The sequence below is a fragment of the Trichoderma virens genome (genome assembly GCF_000170995.1).
Source record: "Trichoderma virens Gv29-8 chromosome Unknown TRIVIscaffold_77, whole genome shotgun sequence".
In the NCBI taxonomy this organism is placed as follows: domain Eukaryota; kingdom Fungi; phylum Ascomycota; class Sordariomycetes; order Hypocreales; family Hypocreaceae; genus Trichoderma; species Trichoderma virens.
In genome coordinates, this window is record NW_014013672.1 from 199,926 (window position 1) to 222,918 (window position 22,993).

The window sequence follows — 22,993 nt, forward strand, 5'->3', positions numbered from 1 at the left end:
CATTCATCAACAAGTGTATGCGAGTGTTCGTGCACTACCGATTCCATCTACTCGATATCAAGTTACAATACTCCACTGAAGGAATGTTTTAGCCAATGAAAAAAGCACCGAGCATCTTTCGGTTCGGTCGAACTCCGTGTTTAGCCAAATTAGGAGGACGAAACTCTGTGTTAGTCCTCGTCTCCATCAACTCTCCACTTAAAGGAATACGCACCCGGTCATACGACCAACAAATTCTAATGAGGAAACCTCTACGGAGTATATTAGCATTGATAGGCTTGCTAAGCGCCTACCTCTTCTTAATAACGCGATGTAATAAAGCAGAGCGTATTTCATCGACTTTCAAAAGGAGAAAGTGAATAACACTAATAGGATCAGAAGCGCACAAATAAGACTACGAGTTATGGGTCTACCGGAAGGATTTCTACTAGTTTAGGCATCTGTTTTCCAGGGTTACATAGACTATTTACGCACATGTAATGTAAGCCCATGCTCGACCTGGGGTTAAACACCTCTATGTCTGCAGCCACGATATGCGCTATTTAGTGAGCCGACGACATATTCATATTAATGGATAAAAGTGTAGGAAGCTTAGAAATACAATGATGCCTGCATGCAACCCGCGAGTTCCACAATAGATAAGTAATAGTGAAAGACAAACTACAGGAACTTGTATCATTAACAAAGACACCAAATAACAAGAATTGACAAGAGAAACTTATCAACATGAGACATTATCAAGAAGTTACACACAAGTAGTTCGGATCTGGGTTTAGTTAGAGTATTGCGGATTCACCCTTAGCTGCTGCAGTATAGACCAGCCGCTGCGAAAGGCTACATCAGAGAACTCTACAAACTACCGAGGCAGTCCCATATTCGCAGCTCTATCACCAGATCACATGTTTGCAAATCAACCTGACGAAAAAAAATTCTTTCTATATCCACCACAAAATCCAAGTTTACCAGCGTTTCATCCGTGCAGGCGTCTTGGAAGAAAAGAACAATCCCCTCTTCTCTCTTGTCACGTTGCAACGATCAGTGTGTCATGTCATGCATGGAAATCTTAGCAGAGTGTGGGGTGCAGTAAATTGTGCTTTATTAGCCCGAATCTCGGAGCGCTAGACTCCGCGATGGTGTGAGGAAGCGACCTTATTTGTTACCCAGAAGGGCAATAGTTTGTAGTCACAGCCGCATCCTAAATCCAGGGGGGGTAAAAGGCAGAGAAAACAAGTTTTTACCCCCAAGCAGTCTTATTGGTCGCGTTCCTTGTGAAACTAATAAAGCGCTTTCAACTATGTTTACTATCAGCTATCTAAACCTCTCTAAGCGAGTGTTACAAAGTGAAATTGCATTCTAGACAAGCATTCTATCTATCTCAGAAGCTCTTGAGAGCTTTATTCGGCACATGACTTGGTGACCAGCTAACCTTTATTTACTCTGAGAGTATGCACTTCGTGCTTGTAGTTGCAACTATAACTTACTTGGCCACATTACGTTGACATAGTAGTCAGTTGAATTACGGAATTATGTCATATATTGGATTTTAGTGCATATTAACAAATTGTTTTCCGCTGTTGATGCATAACCCTGGCTCCTGAAAGCATCCTACACAGCAAACAAGAACGTAATAGCCTCAAACATAGAAGATACGACTCTCACTCCTGAACCTTCCCATTCCAAGCCACCGAAGGAAGCCCGATGCTATGCTACAACGGTAAAGCAATGGCTTCATGCCGGTACAAAACAGTCGGCAATAGGTTGCCTCTATCTCCGTTGCGCGAAACTTCGGTCCGATGTCCAGCTTGGGATACCGGTACTGGAAGACAAACTCTTGAAAATGTCTCTTGAGATGGAATATATATAGGGGCCTATTCACAGGTAGATATGTTCTTCAGAGCCCAACACATCGAACTGAATCCAAGACTCACACAAAAGTATTGCTCAATTACAATATTATTGTTACTTCCTTCTCTTTTCAGTCGCATACAAATCTTTACAACATGCGGACTCTAGCTATCCTTACTGCCCTCATTGGCGCAGTATCAGCAGCCCCTTCTCTTATTCCAAGAGTTTCATCACCCTTCTCCATTGCCAAGCCTGGAGGTATCGACGATATCATTATCACGGCCAACAACACTCTCAACGGAACGTACCATAGTCCAACTACGACAGTGTCCAAAAAAGCCGCCATCCAAGCTCGGACCGCTCAGCCCGGGCATTTGCCAATCCAGATTGTCAATAATTTCTCTGGTGGCCAGGTTAATGCTTACATTTCCGGCCTGGACACTGACAACAGAGTCGTCTTCGTCAGGGGCGATGGCAGTCTCGTTTATCCTAGCTCTGGAGGTTCCAGTGTCCCTGTTCCGATCAGCAGCGCCATCAACATTCCACTACCTGCCAAGGGCAACTCCATCACAGTGACATTGCCTATTGTTCTCTCTTCTGCACGCATCTACTTTTCAGAGGGCAATCTCCAGTTCTTCATGGTCAAGATTCCCAACGGCGACGGCCTGGTGCAACCATCCCCAACCAACTTGCAAGACCCAAGCGCAGGCATCAACTGGGGCTTTGTTGAGCTTACGTATACCACTGGCTTGGCTCTATATGCAAACATCAGCTACGTCGATTTTGTCGGCATGATCCTTAGCATGAGCTTGAGCGTCACAGACGGAAGCGGTACCCAGATTACAAGAGGTCTTGGAGCCAGCGCAGTCAGCCAAGTCTGCCAGGGTCTGGTTCAACAGGGTTCCCAAGACGGCTACCCATGGTCTTCAATGTGTGTTGCCAATTCTGCTGGAACTCCCATCCGTGCTCTTTCTCCGGGTGACTACAGTGCCATCAATTCGGCTGCTTTCCAGAATTACTGGAGTGCTTATGTGGACCAAGTCTGGAGCCACTATACAAGCACTCCTCTCACTATCAACACACAAACTTCTGCCGGCAATGTCAACTGCCAGGTCTCTGGCAGCACGCTTAACTGCCAGGGCGACAACCGTGGTTACGCTAAGCCGACTGCAGGGGATATCTGGGGCTGCAACAGCGGACCATTTGCGATTCAGGCCGGCGACAACAGCATCCATTCGGCTGTTGTTCCCCGTCTGTGTGCTGCCTTTGTTCGATCCACTTTGCTGATTGCTGGTGGCAACGTTCAGCCGGGTGTGAGCCAGTCTCAATACTACACGGTCAACCCTACCAACCACTACAGCCGTCTTGTTCACCAGTTTGAAGTCGACGGTCGAGGCTATGCTTTCCCATATGATGATGTCAACCCAGATGGTAGTGAGAATGCTTCGGGAACGTTGGCTTCAGGGGCTCCTAATGTTTTGACAGTCTACGTCGGTGCACCTCCTTCATAATTCAGACTAGCCTCTCTTCATTGTACATATAAGACATGAGTGATGGAAGAACTTGGTGCTTTCGAAAGTTCTTGGGCCATCCTGGAACATAAAACTATGTATATAGCAGTACATTTATATCTGAACATATGTAGCGGAAACTGTTGCCTAGCTTTAGTTACTGCTGAATGTAAATAAAGAAAGTCATGAGATCATACCTGCTCTCATTTAGGTGCGATGTGAATATGCACATCCAATGTCATCTATGGGTATATCGGAACTGGTTGCGACGTTGAATCCATGCAGCAATTCTCAAGACGCATGTCGGCACATTAAATTCCGACAGGGGATGATCACAAGAGGAAGCCGATCGGCGTCTTGGCCCACCTAGAGACAACAAAACCAGCCACGGAATCAAGGAAACCCCAGCATGCTCACCGAGTCGGTTGGGGTTCTTTTTGACATTTTGGGTTGCCCCATTAGCGGAGAGATAAGGCGTAATATCCGTAAGACGGGATTAATATCAACAAAGACAACCCGCTATGGCGCCAGAAATGCGATGAAAGGCGAGAGCCCTCGTTAATCGCTTGGCTTCTATGCAATGCAATGACGACGGAGTTAATTGAAATGCCCTACTTTTTGTCTACTAGAACAGAATTCCGCCTGCAGTGTCAACTGAACTAGGAATTGGTTATGTATAACGTTCCTGCTGGGTGCAAGCTAAGTCTCTTGAGAAATGAGACGTGACATGACAAAAAGAAATGTTTGTAAAGGAAACTTCATAGTTCCTTGAGTTGTATCAAAGTAGCCCTATCAGGAATAAGGAAGAAGCTAAAATGACTTATATTGCCCTAGAAGTAACCCTGTATTATCTCGGGGACGAAATCAGGGTCTATTTGACCCTGTATTCTCAATATGATATGTCAAGTGTCTACTCAGTATGGAGAGGAGAATCTCTCTCGGCCCTTCATCCAGTTTATCCATTAATAAAACACTTGATACTCGTTCAATGCCATTGTCTAGATTATGCCGATCCCGAAGTCTCTGCGCTTCGGTTGCGATCCGAGTAAATAGATAATTCACTGCTACACCGTCGTATACCTTCCCCTTACTCCTTGACTATACCACATCTTCAAGAACATTGTGACGTGGCACCAAGATGTGGATGGAAGTTGTCAATACAGTAATTTAGTTGACAATTTCATGGCATTTGAGCAGGGCTGCATATGATACATGATGGGAAAATATGCAGAAGGGATCGGGAGCCCCGAAGACATACAAGTCGGTCACCAAAAGAAGCAATTGGTTCCAAATAGAAGTAATTTGAACTTTTCGGACACCGCAGCGGACGATTTACCAGGACAGATAGTATCCAGCCCGGATATTACTCAACAAAAGATCCGACAACGGTTCTTTACTAAGCGACTAGATGTCACTCCTATTATTAGCAGGACATCGACGATTTTAAATGGTAGGTGATGGCGTACCTGCAGATAGATCCGCCTTATACGGAGTGGCATGAGTCATATTGGAGAACGGCACCTAACTGGGCACCAGTCAAAGCGAATGGGGTACGTAACCCCTTCCTCTAGCTTGCTCAAGCTTAAGTGTGATATGTAATTGTTGAATACTTCTATTGTCGGTTTCGAATCCCTTGCACCCAGTTCACTTCTATACTAGTCTATTTATACTCTCAAACAAACGGATTAATGCCACTTGTATAAGTCGCACTGAAAACCGAACAGCCTGGCCGCTTTACGAAGATGTCCTCAACGGTGACGGTTTTAGAGCCCACCTTGCTGTTGGACGCCTCTACAGCCAGTTTCCAATTACCAAAGATATCAGATCCGCGGCGACATGTCCTGATTCCAGACTTGTTTTCCTCAATAATGGCTGCTGAACCAGCTATTAACCCTCACTATCAAGATGGCAAGGCTGAAGCAGATGAATGGTTCAAAAAGTGCGTCTTTCGCGTCAATGAACCTGTTTTGTGAGTCTTTTGACTGACTAGAGATAGATTGCTACGATTGACAGGCAAAGAAGAGATGAAGTTCAATAAGACTGATTTCGGATTCGCGACCGCCATTTGGGCGCCTTCAGCTGAGAGGGACAGATTTCGCACAGCGGTTGACTGGTCAAATTGGGTAGACATTTTTCTCTATGCTACAGCCAAACTACAAACCATCTAATGACAGACTCATAGGTGTTTTATTTTGACGATCGTAAGTTTTCCTATGGTGGTCATGATACGGCAACATAGCTTATACTCGACTCACAGAGTTTGATGAAGGGCATTTAGCAAACCATCCAGTCAAAGCACAAGAAGAAATTGACAGTATTTTGCAATCCTAAACGACAATGGCCCTCGTTTTGAGGGAAACAAACCTCTCCAATATGCGTTCCAGACCATTTGGGATCGAATAAAGACTGTGAGCGCCATCTAATCCATCCGAGAAGCTAGCTAACAAGACTTCATCAGAGCAGCACACCAGGTACAATCATACCACCGAAGTCCAGACGGACACAAAGTTCCTAACTCATTTCTAGAAATCTCAGAACGCTGGAAAGATTCTCATTTGAAATATCTTGAGAGTCTGATCTATCAATCTAAGCTCTCAAAAGGCAGCCCAGTTCCCGCTTTAACTGTGGACGAATATATGAATAACCGAAGAAGAACGAGTAGAGTTGTATTGGCTATACGACTAGTAGAGTACGCTTTTCTACTTCCTCTTTACGCAAACTTCTAACATGTCTATTTTTAAGGTACGCCGAAGACATCAGGCTCTCTCACATACAGATAGACCACCCTTCTCTTCAAGTGTGTACACGCTCTATGGTAGATCTTGTGATTCTATAAGTGCTATCTCACATCTTCAAACATCGACAAAATTTAACCACTTCATAGTTCAAATGATATTTTGTCATACAAAAAAGAAGTAGTGCGTTTTTGATACAGTTGAATGCCTCAAGACCCTTATGGAACTCTTCTAACGTTCTCGAAGGAGTTAGACGACGCTAGAAATAACCTGATTACAATACTCAAGTCACAGCTTCTCTCCGACCAAGAAGCCATGAACAAGATAGGCAAAATGCTCGATGATTGCTACAAGTCTTGGCATAGCGCCGTAGATGAGCTACCAACTTGGGGAGAAGAGATTGACAGAGATGTGCTTAAATACCTAGAAGCCTGTCACAACGTGGGCCTTGGCAATCTTCACTGGAGGTGAGAGAACAAATATCCCAAAGCTATAAGAATCTAGTTAATTAACATCACAGTTTCCGTTCTGGTCGATATTTCGGCACATGTGGCGAGCAAGTTCGCCGAACCCGAATTTTATCACTGCCTCCATCTTGATTGTTTATTTCTACTACGGAGAAGAAAGTCGTGGTGCTAGAAAGGAACCAAGGCTATTTAGGAGCAACCGGGCTGAGGGGTCATATCATGCGGCTAGGAAAAACCATGAATAGATATCAATAAAAGCTAATCAAACAGGCAAAAAGAGGCTTGGTCGTCTCAAAGCAACTGATAGTTAATAACGATATACTCTCACCAGGAACCATTCATAGCCTCCAGACTGTCCTATCACGTTCCAGGATTTCCAAAAACTCCTTTTCGCAGAACACCTCCAATTTCATGATGTTACCCATCCCACTTTGAAACAATCCCGTTAAAATTAGAATTTATTCAAGAAATAGAATAGCTATTCACAAATAGAGAAACTTAGATGTCCCTCATCTCTATATATCAATATTCGTGGTGTAAACCCATCTTGGTCCACAGCATCAATGTTGGCCCCCCCTTTAAGAAGAAAGTCCACAGCGTCCAAAGTCTTGATGATGTCGAATCCTAGGCTGCAAAGAGATTCAACTGGTACGCTTCTATCGCTTCTATCTTCTCTCCTCCTCCGCAATGCGTAAAATAACGGCGTACAACCTTTGTTATCAGCTATTTCGGTATCAGCACCCTTTTCGAGCAGTAAAGTGACAACTTCCCAGCAAACATCCCAGGGTTGTGCTACTGCATGTGAGAGTGCCGTTCGACCTTCGTTATCTTCTGCATTGATGTTGGCCCCATTTTCAAGCAGCATCTGTGTCATCTCCATTAGATGGTCTCTTTCAAATCCCCCCCATTGACCTCTGTCAACAGATCGCTGTATTGTAAGTAGTAGTGGCGTGCGACCCTTGCTATCAACTCCTTCAATGCAAGCACCCTTTTGAATTAAGAATTCAGAAACCCTTATATCCCCCTTCTCGACTACCGATATTAAAACCGTACAGCCCTCATTGTCGATTGCCTCCATTTTGGCTTCATATTTTAGTAGCACGTCAACATTTGCTTCATATTCTAGTAGCACGTCAACGTCTGCTTCAATGCAATGCTCGCGGCAAAGACTTAGTATGACCGCGAATAATGGAGTCCGGCCTTCGTTATCCAACGCCTCAGTGCTAGCTCCATTTTTAAGCAGCAATTCAATAAGTGCTACGTCCAGATCTTGGGCCGCTATGTGTAGCGGGGTGTAACCTTCAGGATCTACTGCCTCAACGTTGGCTCCCATGTTTAGCAATAAATCTGCAGCTTCTATGCTGGAATTTTGGACTGCTATATGTAGCGGGGTGTAGCCTTTAGGATCTGCTGCCTCAACGTTGGCTCCCATGTTTAGCAATAAATCTACAGCTTTTATGCTGGAATTTTGGACTGCTATGTGCAACGGCTTGTCGCCATTGCCATTTCTTGCCTCGATATCGGCGCCTTTTTGCAGTAATAAGCGTACAAGCTCCCCATAAAATCTTCGGGCCGCTATGTGTAGCGGGGTGTTGCCTTTAGGATCTGCTGCCTCAACGTTGGCTCCCATATTTAGCAATAAATCTGCAGCTTCTATGTTGGAAATTTGGACGGCTATCTGTAATGGTGTATTACCCTTGCAATCTTTTGCTTCAATATTGGCTCCATTGTCAAGCAAAATCTCCGCGACTGCTTTGTGATTATTAATAATTGCTAAGTGTAGCGGAATCTCGTCTGGGATACCTTCTCCCTCAGGCATGGCGCATTTTTGGAGCAGGAACGCAACGATAGCTTCGTGGCCGAATTTGGCAGCGGACGCCATGTACCCCGAAATATCTTCTCCGAGTTCAATTCCCCTTTCAATAAGTTTCTTGACAAATCCTTCGTTATATCTCTTCGGGTCCATAGCAATGCGCAAATAAGGTGGGCTGTGGCCACTCTCAAAACCAAGATGAGCTCCATTGTCAAGTAACAGCTCGGCAATGTCTATATTTCCCTCGCTAATAGCTAGCCGCAGCGGCGTCACTGTAGCCCCATGGAGCCCGTTTATGTCACACCCTTTCTTGAGTAGCAAATTGATTGCTTTGTCGAACCCAAAGTGCACAGCATGATGTAGACTAAACTTTGCTGGGAAAGCCTCCAAGTCTCGGTATTCCCCCGGTTGTTGCTGTTGCATTGCATGATAGGCATTGAATATCTTAACCTCATTCATGAGAAACTCCAGGACATTCTTATCCAGTTCCTTTCCGACAAGACGTGTGTGTTCGCCCCAAAACCGACTAGCATACAAGTAAAAGTCGTGGGAGCGCAGCAAGTAATGTAGGCGAGACCTGTCAAGGAAACATTTTTCAAAGGCCGTAAATGAAAGGTATGTAATGCAGGTTTCCGTAATCATTATCTCCGGATTGGGGAACCAGTCGCTTTTCTTCGTCTTGATATACTCCTGCGTTGTGTAGTGCACTGGTCTGATGACATTGCTCTCTTCATCAATTGTGACTAACCCTGCACAGAATGATATCATGTCATGAACCTGTGGGATGGCGTCTTTATCGATTTCTTTCATACCGACTTTGACTGCGAGCGCATGCTGAAGCTCCCACGTGTGTAATGGTCTCTTTGCACAGGCGATCCACGCAAGAACCCGCGTGGCGATGTCCCGAAATCCCTCTTGTTGTCCATTTATTCTTTCCCAGGCCAATTCGTATGCCTGGTTCACAACTTTTAGTCTCTGAGATTCTCCAGATCCTGCCATTTGCTTGGGTAATTGTGCCACTGCCATTCTAACGTCTGCGATGGTGACTTTATCAACGAGTGTATCGAGATATATCTTTGCCAAGAGAAACCTAGAGAATGTTAGCAATTGTATATGCTATTTAAAGATCATTAATCTCAAGACATACATTCCATCAACAGCATCCGATATTTCTCTTATTATCGCGTCTTTTAGTGCCGGCTTACTCTCGATTAGAGACGGTAGGTGCTCCATATGGCCTCTTTTCAATTGATCTTGTACATAAATTTGCACATCTTCTTTGATCGCCCGAATTTTGATGCATTTGCAATCCCTGAACTTTTCTGTAATTTCTGGAATGAATCTCGAAGTTGCAAAAATATTCACTTTTTCTCTCTCCTGCAGAAAAAAAATCTCATCCAGAAGATTTGTTCGGCAACCACCTGATTCCTGGCATTCATCCAGAGCATCAATAAGGATAAATACTCTCGAATATGACGCTGCAATATATTGAAGAAGATTTTTTATAGCATCCAGCGATGGGCGTTGTTTATTTGCTTTATAATCATCAATGATCTTCTTAGCATCTTTTGGTAGATCGTCAATGCCAAGAGCCAGTTGTTTCACTAGGCTTATCAATAGATCATAGAGTTCCTGCTTAGCGTGTTGCCAAAAATTGCAGTAGAGGTAGGCAATTCCTACTTTACTGCCTTTCTTTAATCTTTCATAAAGATTGTTAATTATAACAGATGTAAGGATAGTTTTCCCAGCTCCTGGAATTCCTGGGCAGAACAAGGTTTGCTGACTGGTATCAACCCAATCTCGGTATATGCCAGAGCTTAGAAGCCATTGGCAAGTTCCAGGTTGCCACTTGCTGAAACTATCCTTTTGCTGTAAAGTATAGTCGACGGGCGTCAGAGACTCTAGAAAGTCTGTGTAGGCTTTATTGTCTTGTCGAGATACAATTTCACTGCATGTTGTCCGAATGATTCCAAGTTCAGCATTGATACTCCACAATATATCTAGCCAAGACGCAGTTAGCAGTTGGTAAGTGTGGATGACCGTACATAGGTGGACATATATAGATGCCCAAAGTTATTACCTTTAACTGAACCCATTCGCTTTACCACCTGTACTGGTAGCACAGAAAGAATTTCCTTCGCACAAGCTGCTGCTACAGCTGCTGCATACTCTTGCCAATCCTTATTCTTACTCGAGTCTGCATAATCACAAATACCTCGGACAACGAGACAGGGAAAGTTGTTCATTAATCCTGCTGCTTCCATCTCAATGCACAGTACATTTCCGTCTAGATCTCCATCAAGGCAGTCTCGGACTGTAGCGTCCTTGATGACTTGGTTACCGGACGCGATCAAGCCGTAGTGGATGTCTGGGCATCTCATCCGAGGCTCATCAATCGCGCTATCCGCTGTCGTATTTGCTGCCCCTTCGCTACCTTTGCCTTGAGGATCTCTGAGGGAAGCATTCCAGAAGTATTTTGGATATAATTTCGGCCACTTCTGTTTCATCTCATCTAAGAAGCCGGGAATCTTGGATCCTTGCATCTCATTTTCGGACTCCAACTTCGACAAGACTTTGAGAAGGGCATTCGGTGGGCTATTCAATGCTCCAATTCGTCGAAATTTGCCGCCATCTTCCGCTTTACCTAAATCCCATTGAACAACTCCTGGGTATTGATCAGTTGGCGCGCTGACCACAACATCCCCGAGTCGAACCTTGGATGGGATGCCGCCTCCAATGCCAACTAATAGCTCGAATTTGATGGAGGGAAAGGAGCCAATCATATTTTTCGCGACTGTCGCCGCAGAATTGGTACCGTATCTCCCTTTTGGTAGACAGGTTATAACGACATTGTGCCCGCCAATTGACCCTAAAGTATAGACATTGTCATCATTGTCGGGGGGTGGAAGATCCGGGTGCTCTCGGTCCAGCATGGCAATTGCTGCAGTTTGCTCCTTTGGCAATGCGCAAATCCATCCAATTGTATAGTCGGCATGGTTAAAAACGGTCGGTTCGGAAGGACTGCCTATCTTGGTCCTTTTTGCATCGAGGGACGTATGCTCATCTTCGGTCTCATTACGTCGCTTTGACATTTTCGCAAGTATAGAGTTTTGTGGTCGAGAGTAAAGGTGGTCCCTCAATGAAGGATCAGAAGCCAATGTCTTATAACATTATTTTGGTAGAAGAGAACTGGAGAGAAACACGATGTTCCATTCTGTACTCAGCCTCAAGAATGTCGCGTAAGATGTTGGGCATAAATGAGCCCAGCATGTAGAGTCCAGGGTGGCATTTTACAAAGGCTCTTCCAGCCAATCCAGTGCTACTTTTTGGATCTACAAATGACCATTCGGAATGAGGCGTGGGAGACTAGTAAGAGTCCGACCGAGTAAAAATGATATGTTGATATATATATCCAATGAAAGATGCAGCGGTGGTAAGGCGCTCTTGCAGGCTACTTCGGCGCGGCTGAGCACATTTGACATACGAGTACCTATCAGGCAGCCATAATGATAAATGGGCAAGAGTTACCGTCCAAAATATACATGTATTCATCAAATGGTGGCTGTAAGGTAATGGAAACCTGCAGATGGGTGAATTATATTCTGCACCTAAACAGCGCGGTTGGGACAAAAGTCAGCGGCATTTCTGTCGTAAATAGGTTCAACTCCCCGTAATTCTCAGGAGCGCACTAAGAGCTTGCTATTAGGTTATTTTCCCATGATTTTATTGAATCGAAACAGGTTTATCTTTGGGGGCTGTACATATGCATGCATGCATACATGTATCCAGCCTGACGCTACCCTGGAATCATAGTCTAGAACCTCTTGTTTTGTCGTTATTCAGCTGGACTGCGTCTTGGTTCGCGTCCAAGAAGGCTGTCTGGAGAGCCGATGTTTGTCCGACGCAGAAATCTACAGGTCACTTGATCTTGTGCAGGTCATCGAACCATGAGAAGCTGATGACGCTTAGAAGTTGGTGTGGAACCACCCACACTGTACAAGCAACAGCACAACTCATCAGAGAGCTCGATCTTGAGTCGGGGGTCTGGGGTCACTAGATCGGCATGAATCGGATTATACGTGTAAAGTGATGTGATGGCCGACCAACAACATGTGAAATGCCATTGAAGAAAGGGATGTCGTTTTCCCGTGGTCAGAATCTCATCTGGATAAGAGGTACTAACATTAGACGGCCTCTAAATCCAAACTCAATGCGTTTGGCAGCATATGTTGCGTGAGACAATGGGCGGATAATTGCAAAACTGCGGCTGCAACCTTTGGCTAGGCGAACCAATTCGGCCGTACTCACTAACATCATCCGGAGCTGATGTGAAATGGTGAGATGCATATCTCCGTGAGCACAGCACTGTACGAGCATGGCACTTGGCATTCAGTTATCATAAACACGAGCAGTGAGCATATTTGTACTCATATGTGATACTACCTAGGTAGCTTGCCGGGGCTTCCAATGATTTGGATACCCGTGGGGGCATAGGCCTTTGCTTGACGCCATGACTGAAGATTTTGTCTTCAATCTTTGCCCGTGCTCGTGGGGAATTGAAAGGAACTGACGCCACGGCGAATTCGCAACGAGCCGGAGACTAAAAACCGCTCTCAAAGCTTATTCCTTTCGGCAAGATGAGCCAATTAATCAACTCCGAGGAAAGACATGGTCTACATCATTTCAACTCATGCGCGACAGCATCATACTGATTCATCCATGCAGTCTGGCCGCAACACCCTCAGCGCAGCAGCCTTGAGATAATCAACGCGTGGCCACGGACCGGCTCCAAAACCGGGTTTTGGCAGCCCAAGGGTATGACGAGATTGAGGTAACCCGTCTGCGTGTGACGCCCACGCTTCTGCCGTCCCTCGGCCCACAAAACCACAGCTGAGCAGGGATCGACTGCAAGCCAAGTTCAAGCTAAACCCAGCCGAACAGGGGGCTGAACCCACAAGCGACGACCCCATTGAGTTATCGAACGGTGACCCCCTCCTGGGAAATGAGATGAGTTGAAACTCGGTGCACAGGTAGGAAGAGAATGACGAGAAAATTTCTAAAATTGCCGGCGGCCTTGGAGGAGCAGCCTTGGGTCTGGGTTGCAAGGAGGGAGGCGCATGCGAATAATTGCATATGGCGAAGCGGCAAAGAGTCTCAACTTGCTTGTCTTGTCCTCCAATCCGTGTCTCTGCCTCGTCTTCTTCCCACCTCTCCATCACCGCTCGCTATCGGCCGTCTGGCACGGCCATCCGCTCGTTACCGCCAAGCCACATACGCACAAGCTCCAATAGCAGCTGGACACATGCAAGATTTTGGATCCGATCCCTCCCTTTTCCAACCAAGCTCTTGAGAAGACAGACAGCTTTTTTATCGGCCCACATAGGCTAGATCGGCAAGTTGGCGCCGCAGCCGGGTCCTTGGCTGGCTGAGACAGAGACTTATTAGTGCCACAGCCAACTCATCAGGTCCAGCTCAGGAGGAAAAAAAAAAAAAAGAGGCCCGGAAGAGGGACAGGAAAAAGCCAAGCACAAGAGAAGAAAGGATATGCTACCTGCTAGTTAAGGGGAGCACAACCTCGTACCTTTCTCGACGGAATACGCGTTTAGCCATCGTTCGGCATCCACTGCCGCTGAAGACATCGGGACTCGCCTTCCCTGTCCGTCTGTGCCACCATCGAGAGATCGATTGTTGATCAATCTTGTACTAAAGTCAAGAGTGCCAGACAGGTACAATACTTTTGTACTCTCGGCTGGTGTTATTAGACGCTTGTCTTCCCTTTTCTCTCTCCACTTGGCAATCTTTGTTTAATCTCACAAATCCCTGCCTTGCCCACTCGGAGCTTGCACCTTGCACTCGGCATTCACATTCATTCAATTCAATCCGCCCTTTTTATCTTTTTACCGATCACGACGACGAGGCATCTCGAGTATCTCCGTCAAAGCATCGAGCACCTCCTGACGCGCGCGGCAACGGCTGCGAGCACGACGTCGTCAAGATGGGCAACTTTATCAGTTGGCTCAACGAGAATCTGGCTCCCGACTCCAATCAGGGATCGGCCCGGGAATCTCAGCCAGAATCAGCATGGGGTGAGTCGAGGCTTCGCTGGAAGGAAATATGTTGCCGACATAAGGCTGACTGATCTTGTGTTTGATCATAGGCATGCTTGATACTCTCGTCCCTGTACTGATAGTATCATGCATATACATTGCCATCTTCTTATTCCTAAGAAGATCTCAGCGGCGTTACTATGCGCCGCGTACGTATTTAGGGTCTTTACGCGAAGAGTGAGTAGGAAGTAAACAGGGCGATAGACAGGGAGGAGGTAAACTGACACATAATAGTGAACGAACACCAAGTATACCCAGCAATCTACTGACTTGGGTTTCGGCCTTTTGGAAGATCCCCGATGCCTACGTTCTCACTCACCAGAGCCTCGACGCCTATCTCTTCCTTCGATATCTGCGCATTTGCTTCGTCATCTGTTTCGTCAGCCTTCTCATTACATGGCCTATTCTGTTCCCCGTCAACGCCACCGGAGGCAAAGGCCTGACCCAGCTCGAAATTCTGTCGTACAGCAATGTTGACATCGAGCAGCATAAGAACTACCTCTACGCCCACACGTTTGTCGGCTGGGTTGTTTACGGCTTTCTCATGTACATGATTACACGCGAGTGCATCTTCTACATTAATCTGCGCCAGGCTCATCACATCAACCCCCACAACGCCAAACGAATTTCTGCCCGCACCGTGCTGTTTACCTCGGTTCCGGATGAATACAATAGCGAAGAGCGCATTCGTAGCATGTTCGACAATGTCAAGAGGGTCTGGGTCTGCGGCAAGACGGATGAGCTCGACGAGCTGGTGGAGAAGCGAGACGAGGCCGCCATGAAGCTTGAAAAGGGCGAAATCGGCCTCCTGACAGCGGTCAACAAGGCTCGCATCAAGGCCACGAAGAAGGGAGAAACCCAGCCCGAGGGCCCTGCGTCCGAAGACGGCGATGTCGAGACGGGCAATATTGCTTCTCGCTGGATTCAAGACAAGGATCGCCCGCAACACCGACTTGGCTTCCTTGGTCTGGTTGGCGAAAAGGTCGACACCATCGAATGGAGCCGCTCCGAGCTGCAGCGCCTGGTCCCCGAGGTCGAAAAGGCTCAGGCTGACTGGAGAGCGGGCAACTATGAGAAAGTCCGCGCCGTTTTTGTCGAATTCGAAACCCAAGGCGACGCCCAATACGCATTCCAATCCGTTACTCACCACCAAGCCCTGCACATGGAACCCAAAGCCATTGGCATCCAGCCCGCTGAGATTGTTTGGAAGAGCTTGACCCTCCCCTGGTGGCAGGTTATCATCCGCCACTATGCAGTCTACGGCTTTATTGCCGCTCTCATCATCTTCTGGGCCATTCCCGTCGGTATTGTTGGCTTGATTGCCCAGGTGAACACGTTGAAGAACATTCCTGGTTTGACTTGGATTGGTGATATTCCCAAGCCCATCCTCGGAGTTATTTCAGGCTTGCTCCCAGCAGTGGCTCTGTCCATCCTCATGTCGTTGGTCCCTGTCATCATGCGTCTCTGTGCCAGACTCGCTGGTGAAGTTTCTCAGTCTCGTGTCGAGCTGTTCACCCAGAACTCGTACTTTTTCTTCCAGCTCATCCAGGTGTTTTTGATCCAAACCTTGACCAACGCAGCTTCGACGGCCCTTGTTCAGATCGCCCAACAGCCGCAACAAGTCTTTAACATTCTCTCTTCATCTCTGCCTACGGCATCTAATTTCTACATTTCCTACTTTATCGTTCAGGGTCTCACCATCGCGACCAGTGTCGTTACTCAAGTTGTCGGCTTCTTCGTCTTTACACTGCTGTACAAGTTTTTAGCCAAGACACCCCGAGCCATGTACAAGAAGTGGACCAGCCTCAGCGCCATTTCTTGGGGCAGCGTTCTCCCAGTATATACCAACATTGCTGTCATTAGTATGTGCCTTGTGGCTTCCTTTCTTACCTATTAAATACATCTGCTAACATATGATAGGCATCACCTATTCGATTATTGCTCCTTTGATCCTGTTTTGGTCAACCATTGGTATGGGATTGTTCTATCTCGCCTACCGATACAATATCCTGTTTGTTACGGAGACGCAAATCGACACTCATGGATTGATCTACCCCCGTGCTTTGAAGCAGCTGTTTGCCGGAATTTACCTGGCCGAGATTTGCATGGTCGGTCTTTTTGCCGTTTCTAAGGCTGCTGGACCTGCCGTCCTGATGGCTATTTTCCTGGGTTTCACCATCCTGTATCACCTGACGCTGTCGAGAACGCTCGATCCGCTCCTCTACGGCCTGCCACGAAGTCTGCAAGCCGAAGAAGAGCTTATCCAGCTGCGTGCTGCTGCCAATGGAACTGGCACTAGCATTGAGGAAGGCTTGGCCTCCAACAACATTTCTCACGATGACACTGCCGCCAAGGCACCTGCCCCTAAACCACCCCTGGATGCATCTGGCAAGAAGGGCAACTTTATTCTCAAGTTCCTCCAGCCATGGATATACGCGGATTATGCTACACTGCGCGAGCTGTTTATCAAGGAAGAGCACCTAGCGGAGCCCATCCACTACACTGATGACGTCGCCGATGAAGCATACTTGCCGCCATCTGTCTCGAGCAAGACTCCAATCCTTTGGATCCCCTCAGACCCTGCGGGCTTGTCCAAGCAGGAGGTTGCTGAGTCAAGCAAGGTGATTCCCATCACGGATGAAGGCGCAGTGCTCGATGAGAAGAACCACATTACGTGGGATTCGGAAGGGGCTCGACCACCCATCTGGGAAGAAAAGATTCACTATTAGGCGGCTTATTACTTGATACCCCTTCCATTTTTTTTTTTTTTCGTTTAGCCTGCAGTGCGTCTGGCCTGTTTTTTTTTATTGAATTTTGGCGGTTTTGTTAAGACGAAAAGAGGAAATAATATCTTATTTATGGTCGTATGGATAGGACTGAGCATGATATCATCTGGGGAGTACACGAACGAGGCTGACGGAGCATTGGATTAGATGAAGACAGCTAGTTGATGTTGTATCCGGCCAGGACACGCAGGCTATGTGCATTTTTTGCTTGATACACCCGTAATGTTGAATATAAACAGTATAATTGTGAACAAGGCATGTCTCAGTTGATGCATTGGTGTTGTCTGACCTGAGCCGATACAAAGCACAGACAAGCCCAAACATCAGAGCTTCAGGTTTGCCCTGCCGCGTGTTCCCTGCTAGCTCAACGGTGACCCGGCGGTTCTAGGCTCTCGTCATTTCCCAGGTGGGGGCTGAGGCGAGAGACGGGGAAGATGCGTGTCAGCGCGAGCAGCTGATATGATAGTATGGGACACGATACGCGTGAATGGGGAGAGAGAGCGTATATCTGATAGAGTATATTACTCCGTATGTGAAACAGATATGCAACGCCGTGTCATATCGAGATGGAAGACGTCCAATGGCATGGGCTGCAACTCATCTGCACGCCATTACCAGCCATCTTGTTTGACAGCGGCCTTCGATTGGCTGCTCTCAGCTGTTTAGGTGTGGCAGACGGAAGATAGAGTGGCAGCCCCAGCCCCTCGTTGCATCACATGTGCTGATAGGTGGCTGGGCCCCGATTTGCCCAAAACAGCAGTTGGACTAACACAGCAACAGGAGAAAAAGGGAGTGGCTGCGATACTCGAGGCAGCGGGGTTTTAAAAGGTGCTGGACTACTATTTTGAAGACGAAAATATGTATTTTTAGGTGTTTTGAGTAAGATGGATACAGTAGAATGAGTTACGAGTAAGGTACGCATATATAACACGCTGTATAATGCTGGCTAATACCCCGAATAGCGCCCGGCCAGACAAAAAAACTTGCTGATATCCCAATCTGGGGACACTATCAATTAACGCCGCGCCCCGCTAAGCCGTGGCGGGAAACAGGATGAGGCCAAGCTTTGGTTGCTCCCGGCAACGGCGGTAGGACTATGACAACAAATGGAGTTTGTGGGGAGGCGCATGATATGATGAGAATTTGACGGACGGGCGTCAGATGTGTGATGATGGATAATGAAGAGCAATGAAGTTGAGTATGGAGATTTTATATGCATCCATTGCAATTATGTACTTTTATAGCCTCTTTTATGACAGCGGCAACTCTAAAAAGCTTGTAAATGAAGGTGTCTTGGAAACGTAGCAGTCCGTTAAATTACATGTACAGACGTTGCAGCGGCTCCAGCACCCACTGCCTGCTAGTCGTTCAATGGTCAGCGGCTAAAGCTTCGTGCAGCTCAACCACGGAAACAACGGCCGCCTTCCGCCTGCAGGTGCACATGTTAGCTCTTTCCCTCGCCTGTATCGGCGGGACTGGCCTGGCCTGGCATTGCCTGGCTCCTGCCCCCCTTGTTGACAATCCCAATCCGTCAAGCAACCGTGTGCTGCGCCTTCCTTCTGTACGGTTCTGTACGGTGCAGCACTGTTGTTACATTACATACAGTAGGAAGGAAGTACTGCCTGTAAAAGACCAGCGCTAAATGCCGGGGTGCAGCCCACCGCTTTGTGTATGTTTCTTTTTGCTTGCTTGCTTGCTTCTCGTAAAGGTCCCTGCGTCTTGCCTTGGCCAACTCTCGCGGCCGTGACAAAGAGCTTCAGCTTGCGTTTGGTGCGAGTCGAGCTGGAGCACAAGAAGCTGATCTCCCTAATACTTTGTTAATTTTATTTCCTTTATCTCATTTCCTAGCATCTTCTGCCTCGTCTCGCGTTGTGAGACCTGAGAGATTGGCTCTCGGATTGGATTGGACCCTCAACTCCAGCTTCGCCTACTGCACATCCTCGATCCTCTGTGGGGGAGCTGCGGCAGCACCACTATTTACTCGGCACGGGCGGTGGATGCGATTCTAAACAGACGAGACGCGCGGACGATATCGACAAGAAGAGCGGGAAAAGCGGACGAAGACGACACTCACGATTGCGACAAGGACAAGCCTGCGAGGGATCGACATGCCACGATGATATGATCGACAAGCGAACAAGGCAAACGATCCCAAGAAAACACTAGGAAAAAAAATATTCGGGGAGACGGGAGCGAGATCTCGGTGCGAACCCAATCAATGGCCGTACAACCAGAGCCGTTTGCTCGCGGACACGCGCAGCCGCATCGCGCAACATCAGGCCTGGCGCGATCCGGTCGCTTCATCTGGTCTGCGGCTTTGCTCTTGGGAGCTCCATTGCTGGCCGCTGCGCAGAGCTTCCCCTATGTTCCCACGCAGATTCTCACACCCGATGCGTGCTTCAACAAGAGCGCGTGCCATAACCCGGAGGTGGCCTACATCCTTACCCAGGATAGCAGCGACAATGTACAGTTCTATTCGCTGAACATTTCGAGCAGGGTTGCAGCAGACGCCGCCAGGCTGACACCCGTTTCAAAGGAGAGCCTGCCTTTCTTGGGTGGAGACAATCCAAAGAACACAGCATTCGGGGCAGTGAGGACAGAAGAAGGCGCCGTACTGGTATACTCTGGAGAATGTGACCAAGGACCAGGAAATGTGTGGATGTATGGAGAGGGAGCGGCCTCAGGGGCGAGCGGTAATGCGTCTTGGGTGAAGCACGCGACAACACTAGGCAAGTCGCAATCGAGCAAGTCGTCGAGAGGGCCGTACTTTCTTGGAGGAACAATCGCCTTTTCCGGGACACTGGCCCCCCTCCTGGATGAACCGACAATATACTCGTATGGTGGCATGTGCGATACGCCCTCGGATAGCTCAAAGGATTGGCAGTCTGCGGCCAATTATACTACCGGCATGATGACTCTCACGCCAGCTGATAACAGCCCTTCATCCAAGTCGTATGCTCAGGGTACTGCCTCAAACTCTGGACCCAAAACGCCCATAGCCGGCTTCAGTCTCACCGCGCTGCAAAGCGCGATGAGCAACAACTCTGGGACGGTCACACAACAAACCGCGTACGTCATTATCGGCGGTCATACCAAGCAAGCCTTCATCAATATGAGCACCGCTGCTGTGTGGAATCTCCCCGAGGAGTCTTGGTCATACGTAAACGTTCAACAATCGACTGACAGCCCCGATGGTGTAGAGAGTCGATCCGGTCATACAGCCATTTTGAGCCAGGATGGGCAATCGATTATCGTGTTGGGAGGCTGGGTCGGCGATGTGACGAATGCCGCGGAGCCACAGCTTGCCATCTTGGAAATGGGCCAGGCATACGATTCATGGAGATGGACCATACCGAAACAACAGCCAGCTTTTGGAGCCTCCGGCATCTATGGACACGGCGCCGCTATCCTGCCTGGAAATATTATGATGATATACGGAGGCTGGCAGATTAGCGATTCTGACTCGTCAAGCAAGATGAAACGACAAGCTGGCGTCACCACAGCGCCGCAATTCTTAAATTTGACCGACTTGACCTGGGCAACATCCTATGCGAATCCTACTCCGGCCGATGCTGACGGCAAAAGTCCCCATGCCGCCCCTAACACAGCTGCTGATTCCTCCAAGTCCAAAGTTTTGGGGTTAAGTATTGGATTTGGCGTCGGTGGCGGACTGGTTCTCCTTGGTTTGGCCATGGCCACCTGTGTCTGCTTCCGTAAGAGGCAGAGGAGACGAGCCGCTCGTGAGGAGACAATCAGGGGTATGGCCCAGGACGCCAGCATGTTTATCCACGACTCTGTTGACATGACTGAGCGGGAGGATGTTTTCCCCTGGGGTTATAGTTATAGCAGCTGGTATAATGGCGGCCAGGATCCATATCGCACTGGAGGGAACGACCGATCCGCTGGGTACGAGAACCTGCGCGGCTCATATGGCGGCTATGCTCCCGTCGTACCGGGGGTTGCGAGAAAGCCAGTGTCCAGGCAGCTTCGTGGCGGTTATGTGCCGGCAAACCAGCTGAATAACTTTGTATCTACTCCGGGTCAAATCCACCCTATTATGGAGGATGACGAGGAGGATCTGGCTTACCAGCGCGTCCATCCTGTTGAAGTCACCACCCCGACTTCGGACGCGTATTCTGATCCATTCCTAACGCCAACAGTCGCCGTTGCTTCAGGGGGTCTGCCAGTGTTCCAGCCTCCGCCTCCTGGCCAAAGCACGGCTGGTCCAAGCACAGACGGCCCCTTTCAACACGATCCAGATGTGCAAGACTGGGTGTCTGATGTCGATGCGGCAGACGCCATGCTGGCGAGATATAACAGTACTCGTCAAGCACAGGGTCGTGGATCTCCTACACGGCGAAACTCCCAGCGCTCATCCGGTGCACGAGAAGATGATCTTCGTACGGAATCTGGCTTATCCGAATCGAATCGCAGTGCGGCAGACGGTCTAGGTCGGTCCAGCTCCGGCCGGTGGTCCGCCATTATTGCTTCAGCTGGCCTGTTTGGAGGTTCATCGGCACCTACCACGGAGCCGGGCAAGCCTGGTAGCTCCTCTTCAAGCAGCTACAACACAGCAAAATCAGGATTCGGCGCGTTACAGGCAGAAGGACCCAATTTGTTGCTTGGCAGAACAACGCCATCAAGTCCGTTCGAAGATGACGAATTACAGCCCAGCTCGCCATCAAAGGCTAAGCCTCCTCGACGAAGCTGGTTAGGTTCGCTTAGACGCGTCTTTTCTGGCTCAGAATCTACCTCGGGAGACTTGTCTGTTCGAGACCGATCTCCTCAGCGAGAGATATCAACAGACATGCTGAGCCACGACTACGAACCCCCTCTTGCAGCTCTGGGTAGCGAGCTTCTTAGAAGGAAGCAAGGTCGCCAAGACTGGGAAAGCGGGGAAGGCAGTGGTGCTCAGGAGAACGAATGGGATATTGAAAGAGCCGTGGAGAACCGCCTCGTACAAGTCATGTTCACTGTCCCCAAGGAGCGCCTTCGCGTTGTGAATGCCGACGACCTTGACGACGGAACAAGTATGGATGAAAGGCAGCCTCTTCACATGCCACAGACGGCCGAGCTTGTCGACATGGATAAGAGATTATCCATGGTTACTCCTTCGCTTCGCAGCGGCAGCAAGCTCAGCTCTCACCACGATGACGAGGGTGGAGGCGTGCCCGTGCACGAAGGCGATCGCGACGACGGTTTCCTAAGAATCAACCAGGATGACTATGAAGAGAAGAGCGAGGGAAGTGAGAGGGGCGAGATGATTGAACGGCCGCTTTCGGTAGTAACAGACATGTCGAGGAGCGAGAGACGGCTCTCAATAGCAACGGATGTGTCATTTGCCAGGTCGGCGAGCGTTTACACAGCCGAGGCCATGACATTTGAACGTCCCAAGACGAGGGTGCTGCAAATGGTGGATCGTATCGAGAGCCAAAGCAATACCCCGAGTAAGGAGACTAGTCCATCAGTCAGCAGAGCAGGCACACCGGGCATACGGAGTATCAAGAGCAAGAAGTCCCTGCGAAGTGAGGATCTCAGACGGTAATAACCAGGATTGGAGGGAGGGGCGGACTCGGGATATTGGATTTTTTATAAGGGTAATTTAAGGGGTTTTCTAGCGGGATATGCATACGGTCGGGAGACATCTTGGAGTTTGTTACCACATCTTCTCTCGTTTTGCAAAATGTAACTGAGCGTTCTTTCTTTTTGGAGGGTTGGATGCTATTTCT

General features: G+C 48.2%; 5 protein-coding genes across 5 annotated transcripts; 4 read left to right on the forward strand and 1 right to left on the reverse strand.

Moving 5' to 3' along the window:
- Nucleotides 1-2,000: 2,000 nt before the first annotated feature.
- TRIVIDRAFT_50439 (glycoside hydrolase family 64 protein) lies at nucleotides 2,001-3,356 on the forward strand (the record flags this gene model as incomplete). Its single annotated transcript, XM_014099587.1, has 1 exon — nucleotides 2,001-3,356. The coding sequence occupies one exon, from the start codon at nucleotides 2,001-2,003 to the stop codon at nucleotides 3,354-3,356; it is 1,356 nt and encodes a 451-aa protein (XP_013955062.1).
- A 1,742-nt stretch (nucleotides 3,357-5,098) lies between these two features.
- On the forward strand, nucleotides 5,099-6,562 carry TRIVIDRAFT_59217 (uncharacterized protein; the record flags this gene model as incomplete). Its single annotated transcript, XM_014099588.1, has 9 exons — nucleotides 5,099-5,295; nucleotides 5,353-5,479; nucleotides 5,539-5,557; nucleotides 5,614-5,670; nucleotides 5,711-5,764; nucleotides 5,904-6,045; nucleotides 6,099-6,155; nucleotides 6,241-6,274; nucleotides 6,338-6,562. The coding sequence occupies 9 exons, from the start codon at nucleotides 5,099-5,101 to the stop codon at nucleotides 6,560-6,562; spliced, it is 912 nt and encodes a 303-aa protein (XP_013955063.1).
- Nucleotides 6,563-7,531: 969 nt separating this feature from the next.
- TRIVIDRAFT_132430 (uncharacterized protein) lies at nucleotides 7,532-11,367 on the reverse strand (the record flags this gene model as incomplete). The annotated part of the gene is made up of 4 exons (XM_014099589.1): nucleotides 7,532-8,331; nucleotides 8,674-9,461; nucleotides 9,519-10,371; nucleotides 10,452-11,367. Coding segments are annotated over 4 exons (3,357 nt in total), but the record flags the coding sequence as incomplete, so codon positions are not given.
- A 2,999-nt stretch (nucleotides 11,368-14,366) lies between these two features.
- Nucleotides 14,367-17,513, forward strand: TRIVIDRAFT_180828 (uncharacterized protein; the record flags this gene model as incomplete). Its single annotated transcript, XM_014099590.1, has 4 exons — nucleotides 14,367-14,457; nucleotides 14,529-14,655; nucleotides 14,713-16,340; nucleotides 16,399-17,513. The coding sequence occupies 4 exons, from the start codon at nucleotides 14,367-14,369 to the stop codon at nucleotides 17,205-17,207; spliced, it is 2,655 nt and encodes an 884-aa protein (XP_013955065.1).
- A 2,095-nt stretch (nucleotides 17,514-19,608) lies between these two features.
- TRIVIDRAFT_489 (uncharacterized protein) lies at nucleotides 19,609-22,355 on the forward strand (the record flags this gene model as incomplete). Its single annotated transcript, XM_014099520.1, has 1 exon — nucleotides 19,609-22,355. A coding segment is annotated over one exon (2,747 nt), but the record flags the coding sequence as incomplete, so codon positions are not given.
- Nucleotides 22,356-22,993: the final 638 nt, after the last annotated feature.